The sequence below is a fragment of the Xiphophorus couchianus genome, chromosome 3, assembly GCF_001444195.1.
Source record: "Xiphophorus couchianus chromosome 3, X_couchianus-1.0, whole genome shotgun sequence".
NCBI lineage: Eukaryota > Metazoa > Chordata > Actinopteri > Cyprinodontiformes > Poeciliidae > Xiphophorus > Xiphophorus couchianus.
Genome location: NC_040230.1, coordinates 23,566,858 through 23,573,520, shown reverse-complemented (window position 1 = coordinate 23,573,520; position 6,663 = coordinate 23,566,858). Strand labels below are relative to the sequence as shown.

At 39.8% G+C, this 6,663-nt stretch overlaps 1 protein-coding gene across 4 annotated transcripts; it reads right to left on the bottom strand.

Moving 5' to 3' along the window:
- Nucleotides 1-1,171: 1,171 nt before the first annotated feature.
- echdc1 (enoyl CoA hydratase domain containing 1) lies at nucleotides 1,172-6,663 on the bottom strand. 4 transcript variants are annotated; one of them, XM_028012901.1, is made up of 7 exons: nucleotides 6,620-6,663; nucleotides 5,447-5,525; nucleotides 5,046-5,224; nucleotides 4,145-4,287; nucleotides 4,023-4,075; nucleotides 3,603-3,683; nucleotides 1,172-2,823 (listed from the first exon to the last, which is right to left on the bottom strand). In XM_028012901.1, exons 2-7 carry the CDS (start codon nucleotides 5,509-5,511, stop codon nucleotides 2,406-2,408), a joined length of 939 nt encoding a protein of 312 aa, XP_027868702.1. In that variant the 5' UTR covers nucleotides 5,512-5,525; nucleotides 6,620-6,663; the 3' UTR covers nucleotides 1,172-2,405. The 4 variants fall into 4 exon arrangements, with proteins under 4 accessions (XP_027868702.1, XP_027868703.1, XP_027868705.1 ...); XM_028012902.1 differs by having other exon boundaries at nucleotides 5,447-5,528; nucleotides 6,620-6,661; XM_028012904.1 differs by lacking the exons at nucleotides 5,447-5,525; nucleotides 6,620-6,663 and having other exon boundaries at nucleotides 4,145-4,283; nucleotides 5,046-5,159.

The window sequence follows — 6,663 nt, the reverse complement described above, 5'->3', positions numbered from 1 at the left end:
GACCAAAACAAGCTCTAGTTTTTGTCCATTCTGGAGAAATTTCAAGTGATGTTATTTTTCTATTAGATCATCTGCTTTTTTTTTTTTTTTTTGACTTTCCATCCTGGAGAATAAAGTTTGTGTTTTGGCTTCAAACTTACATGGTTTCTAATTTAAGAATAAACTTTTTTTCATTTCATCATGCTAAAAACATATTTGTGATCATTTTAGTATTTAGTCTCTTACTGATGTAATGTATTTTATTGTAGATATGTCAGGATCTGATAGTTCACACACATTTCACTCGTCTGACAAAAAACAGCTAATTTGTCTAGGGCTCCGTAAACTTTTGAAATTATGTAATAGCATTCAAAGCTTTAAATGGAGATTAATGTGTTAAAACTGTAAAGCAAACTTGTCATAATTATAAAAGATGGAAATCAACCAGTCTGGTCCTTCAGCAAGCTTACTAATTGTACTGTTGGCAACTTGGATCCAAATTCAATATGCAGAACCACCAAACTGATTCAGAGTCAAGAGCCTTCCGGCATCCTTTACCGTCTTCCAGTTTTAAAAGGATTTAATCCAAACTTTTCCCTCAGGACTAAATCAGCTCAAAGCCAGAGAAATTGATGGTAGAGGTGGGCAGGATGGGTGATTATGGACTTAAAAGCTGATTTTGTGGTATTTATTATAAGGGGGAAACTACCTGAAACATTTTTTTTAAGGTAACTGTACATCCTTGACTGCCCGACAAAAATCACAGGCCCACATACCCAAATACTGCTCTTAGAAAAACATTTTTAAACAGGCTTCTTCAGGACACCAGTTACGTAAAGTGTGATCTACTCATGAAACAGTAAAAGGTACAAAAGTAGTTTTTGGGGTTATCCAACATTTAGAATTTATTGTCCAAATTCTTTATGAATGTTTTTATTATTATGATAAATTCCCATCCCTAATTGATTTCCACTTGATAAGGACTTATAATCGGCTAATATTCTGATCCTCGTAGACATTAAGCTTCTTCCGTAGTTAAGAGTTCATGTTGTTTTGTTTCCATTTCTTTAAATAGAACATTAAATAAGGAGCCTGATTACTAATTAACTAATTACTAACGAGCCCCAACAATCATGCAGTTTTGGTCGAAGTGTGAACATTGCGATTGTTGGTACAAATATGTAGCTTCCAATAAAATGGAAATGTTTTTAATAAGAGTGATTCATTTTATGCGCGAGGTTGAAAAGTGTCTTGATGCATTCATATAGTTTAAGTTTATCATTGCTACATTGTTCAGCTTTTGTGGGAGGATATTTCCATGGTGGGCTACTATTCACCATGACTTTCTGTTCACCTGGTAGGCGTTTGGTATTCCGCTCACAGCGCGTTTCTAACGCTCTCTCTGGGACCTCCGCCAGGAAGCGCGACCTCTGCAACGGCAGCACAAGATAAGAGTCTGCCGGCCTCCAGGGGTCCGTCCTGCTGCTGCAGTTTGAGCACATCTGTGGTTTTCCAGCACTGCTTGGATAGATCCGCGAATTAAAATTATTCACACACACACACACATCTCTGGGATTTCACTGTGGCTCGTTGCAGAAATCTGATGATGCTCAGAGCACAATCCAAACCCTGTTAGTTAAAAGGTTACTCTGGTCTAATGTAGGTGGAATGATATGCAGATGTCGATGATGTTTATCCCTGGTATTACCTTGCAAATAGCATAAGCAAACAGATTTTCAAAAAACAAAATATGAAACCCCCAATAAGTCCACTTTTGTCATTCTGTATTATCCATTTAAACATGAAAGTGCTTTGTTTTTATTAAAAAATGTTTTTCTAAGATATTTTTTAAAACTATCACCATGTTGTGAGTATGAGACAGATAATCTGTGACAAGAATCAATCTCTTCCACCTGTTGCCTTGGAAGAACTGTAACAATTCTGGTCAAAAACAACCAATCCAGAGCCAGGAGGAGGGTCTTAGCGCTGTCAATCAAACCTTATGTACTTGCTGTTAAATGTGCTAATGGTGGAGAAACACCTTACCATTACAGGAAAACCACTGTCATCCGCTGGCCATGCCAACTAGCCTTAGCATTCGCAACATGCTCGCACATTGCAGTGATTGACAGCACTAAGACCCGCCTCCTCGCTCTCATTGGTTGTTTGAATGGGACAAGGACAGAGCTCGATTTTTTCATAGATTATCTGTCTCATACTAAACCTTCATAACATGGTGACAGTTTCAACAAATATGCAAAAAGTGTTGTTCTTTTTTTGTAAAAGTGACATACTGCAGCTTTAAAATGGTTTCAGTGAACCAAAGTTTGGAAACACCAATCAGCCTCTTCTTACTGAATCCAACCCAGAAACGGCACACGCTGATCTTTGCTAATCTGGACAAATCTCAGGATGCTGGGGCCAAGTTATTTGTGCTTGGACTTGCTGGCCAAGGCTTGCAGATTAGCCGGAGCACCCCACACAGTCCCAAACACATCCTTCTCCATCCGCAGAGCCTCCAGCAGGGGGAGTTCTCTTCCTGCCAGCACTACTTTTTTCACCGCCTGGATCACAGGGACTGGTCCTTCGGTGTAGCGGCGGAGCCAGTCTTCGGCCTGCTGCACGGGGGTGCCGGCACCCGGGGTGTCCTCGTCGGCCTCCAGGACTCCGTCTGCCAGTCCGACGTCTAGGCCGCGTTCAGGGTCCACTTTCACGGCGCCGCCAAGCAGCTTGAGAGCATTCTGGCTTCCAACGATGTGGACGAGTCGCGCAGCGCCGCCCCATCCTGGGACCAGACCCATGTGTTTGTGGACAAACTGGATCACGCTGCCTGTTGCCATTAATCTGTTAGGACGATTGGTACATTTAGGATACATTTTCATGAAAAAAAAACCACACACACACATTTCTTCTGTTTTTGCTTATTTTTGTCCTATTGAAATATTTCTGATCAATACTCAAATTTTATTCTTAGAGTAAAATAAAAATAAAGTTTTCAATCAATGATTGAATTTTATTAAAGCTGCAGTATGTCACTTATAAAAAAAACACCCATTGGGTGTTTGTGACTGATATTGTGCCCCCCCTGAAAACTAAGACCCAGGGAGAGGGTCTTAGTGCTGTCAATCACTAAGTGGGCATAAATAACTTCTTTTTCATGTAGAAATCATCTACCAATGAATCAAGTTTATTTGTGTAGCACATTTCAGCAACAAGGCAGTTCAAAGTGCTTCACATCATAAAATAAAAACACACAGTCAACAACTGAAACTTTACATTTAGCCAAGTGCCGAGGATGACACAAAACAACATCGGCCCTGCTCATTTCACATTCGGTCAGCTTAATATGGACAGCCTTTTTCCCTTACCAGATAAAAATAATTTCTTAAAAACTGGATTATATTTTTACTAGGGTTATCTTTGAAAGATATCCAAACATGTCTGATGATCTGAAACATTTAAGTGTGACAAAAAAAAAGCAACAACAGAAGAAATGTGTATGGAGACGTACAACATGTAATGTATGTATGTTGGAATGTTATTGTGCCCTATTCATTCATTTCTAAATGAAAAAGCATTTTCTTTTATATATTTGAAACAAACCAAAAGTGGAAGCTCCTTACCTAAAATCGCAGGCGGTGGTGAGTTCTGCGCCTCCTCCCAGGGCTCTGCCCTCCACCAGTGCAACGGAGACCAGGGGCAGCCTGCACCGAGAACACCACTCTGTCAGCACACACATGAGAAACAGCGCCTTGAAGGAAACCCCACAGCATGACGCTGCCACCACCATGCATCACTGAACAGTAGCATTTCACATTTAACTTAAACTTTGATGGAAATGGGCCAAATCTATGGTGATTTGTACGGTAGTAAGACACGGATGTGCTCTGCAGCTTTGTAAATATTTCCTTCGAAGCTTAAGAATCGGGTAAAAATGAACCGGGACTAAGCCCGTTCTTAAATATTGTAATTGTTTTGAGTCAAATAAACAATAAAATAAAAGATTCAGTTTTGCAGTTTGCAAAACGTGAGCAAACGTTTACCTGAGCAGTCTTGTGAGAGCGTCCTGCATGAACATGCACATTTTCATCCCGTCCTATGAGAGAAGAACGGACACATTCAGATGTGTCCAGACGGCCAAAACAAAGCAGCCGGTCAGAGGTACCTGGGGGCTGGATATCGCTCGGACTGCGTTGAGGTCGGACCCGGAGCAGAATGTCTCGGCAGCGCCCCGAACGACCAGGCTTTTGCCTTCAGTCCAGTTCTCCAGCTGGCTCACCTTCTCCTCCAGGTCCACCATCATGCTGCCTGGCAGGAGGAACAAAACCTAAAACACCAGACTGGACCGTATAGACTACGACTTGAAACAGCACACTAAACTAGGGCTGAAAAAAAAATTGGATTATTGAAACGATTGTCATTTAATTTAGCAATTAACGTTAGTCCAATTAACGATTAATCGTTAATTGGACTTATTAACAATTAATCGTTAATTGGACTAAAAAAAACCTGCCATTTTCTGAAAATTCAGCGCACTAATTGATTATGTAAATTTAATATAATAAATAAAACTTCTCACTCCTGAAGTGGCATAGTTTTAGCTACACCTGGTTCAATTATGTAAAAAATAATTATAAAAATCTCCTATTAAGCACTGTTTGCTATCCAATTATTAGTTATTATTATCAAATAACCCAAAAAAATCAACACATCAGCACTACACTGATAAGTTAAGCAGGGGTTGAGCTTTTTACATTTTACAGGCTGATGTCAGAAATATTTTTTGAGCTGCAAATGCATCCTTTGCTACAAACCATAAAGCATGTATTAAAGGAATAATATATCATTACATTTTAGGCAGTAATATTATTATTTTCCTTTTTAAAAAATAAATGTATTTGTTTATTTGCATTTTTAAATTAATCCTAATATTGTATAAAATAATCTTAAGTGTAAAAAAAAAAAAAAAAAAGCTGAATCTGCCCTTTTTTAAGTCTGGTTAATCGACAGAAAAACTGATAGATTAATCGATTTCAGCCCTACACCAAACATTTAAGTGATGGTACCGGAGAAGGCGTTCATGCGAGCGGGGTTGTTGATGGTCAGCACAGCCACACCAGAGTCCTGCTTCAGCAGGTCAACGGAGCCTCCAGGGAAGGCCCGCAGCTTCTGTCTGATCTCCTCTTGGTTGAAGGCCTGGGAGCTGGAGTAAAGGCAGCAGCGGCGGCGGCCCGAGGTCGGCAACCTGCGGGGACAGAGAGGCGCCCTTTAAACCCTCACTTCTCCGGCCAGAAAGACGCTTTAAAGCTACAGTCAATGACAACAAACTAACACGGACAGGAGTCAGTGTGAGTGGTGGGCACAAGATGGCTTTGGAAATCGCCGAATTGTAGCCTTTTCCTCCCCGGGGTGAATGCATTTTCTGTACAAATACGGGTTAAGACGGTGAGCTCGTTCACTTCATTACCTGGCCATGAGAGCGCAACAGCTGCTGCTCCTCAGGAGCTGTGTGTTCAGGGCGCAGAGGACCATGATGATGATGATGATGACTGAAAAGGGAGAAAAAGTCGTTTACCTGCAGCGGATCACTTTCACAAAAACATCATGTTGAAACAGGTGATACGAGCAATTTGATTTTTATTTGGTTTTATATTGTCGTTTTAAAATGTAGTGTATATCCCTTTCATGCATAGTGGTCACTACAGTGGACAGCTATCTAAAAGCCATTTTCTTGTGCTTCCTGTGGATTTTTATGTTATAAATGCACACAGACCACTGAAGTGGACACTAATGCATCATAAAATATACCATCAACTACTGGCCATCAGCTGCAAATGCAAGAAATTATTTTTGTTAAATACAATATGGCCGACAGACTAAAAAGCATGAGAACCGACCCGGTCCCTCCTTCTACTGTAGACGACTCTTGCAAGTAAAATAAATATTGTGACATCAGATAACCCCTAAGGAACAATACTACTGATGTATTTTTCAAACAACAACTTTGTGTTTGGACAAAATTACAATTGATCACATAAAAATAAAAAAAATTATTTTTACAAAAAAAATGTCCTACCTTTTTTTTATGCCTTTAAGAAAAAAAATTTTAAAAATGGAAAAAAAATTCTGACACAAAGGATCATAATTCATGCATGAAAGGGATATATGTTACGTGTAGAGCAGCGCTTTGCAAAACTATTCACAATGGGTTTTTGGGGGAGGGGGTGAGTGAAGTTAATTCATATTCAGCCAAGCGTCAAACCTAAATTGAACAGGGAATCTGTGTCAAGATGTTCTCCGTCGAATTTGAGTGTTTTTGAGTCAATTTAAAGAAAAACAGGCAAAACTTAAGCCTCTAAATGTGCAAAGCTGGTAAAGCCACAACGCAGAAGATGTACAGTCAGAAGTGGTTATGGTGTTTACTCAGAGAAACTGATGCTAATGCACGGTAATGTTTACATTTGTAATTCTGAAGAATGCTAAAAAGCCGTTTTTACTCTCCTTTAAATTAATGGGTATTACAGAGATTTGTGTTTCACGTTTGACACAAAAGAAATTATCGCATAGAAATTATTCACAATGTTACTACACAGTCAAAGAGTAGAGGAAAACCGAGGCCACCCAAATAATAATTACGTACATTCTCCGCACCAACCTTGTACAGCCGTGTGGTGTCGCCGTTAA

Coding starts and splice junctions, on each gene's coding strand:
- echdc1 (XM_028012901.1), bottom strand. CDS start 5,511: ATGGTCCTCTGCGCCCTGAACACACAGCTCCTGAGGAGCAGCAGCTGT. Junction 4,288..5,045: donor TCGCATGAACGCCTTCTCCG/GTACCATCACTT, acceptor TCCTCCTGCCAG/GCAGCATGATGGTGGACCTG. Junction 4,076..4,144: donor GAGCGATATCCAGCCCCCAG/GTACCTCTGACC, acceptor CTTCTCTCATAG/GACGGGATGAAAATGTGCAT.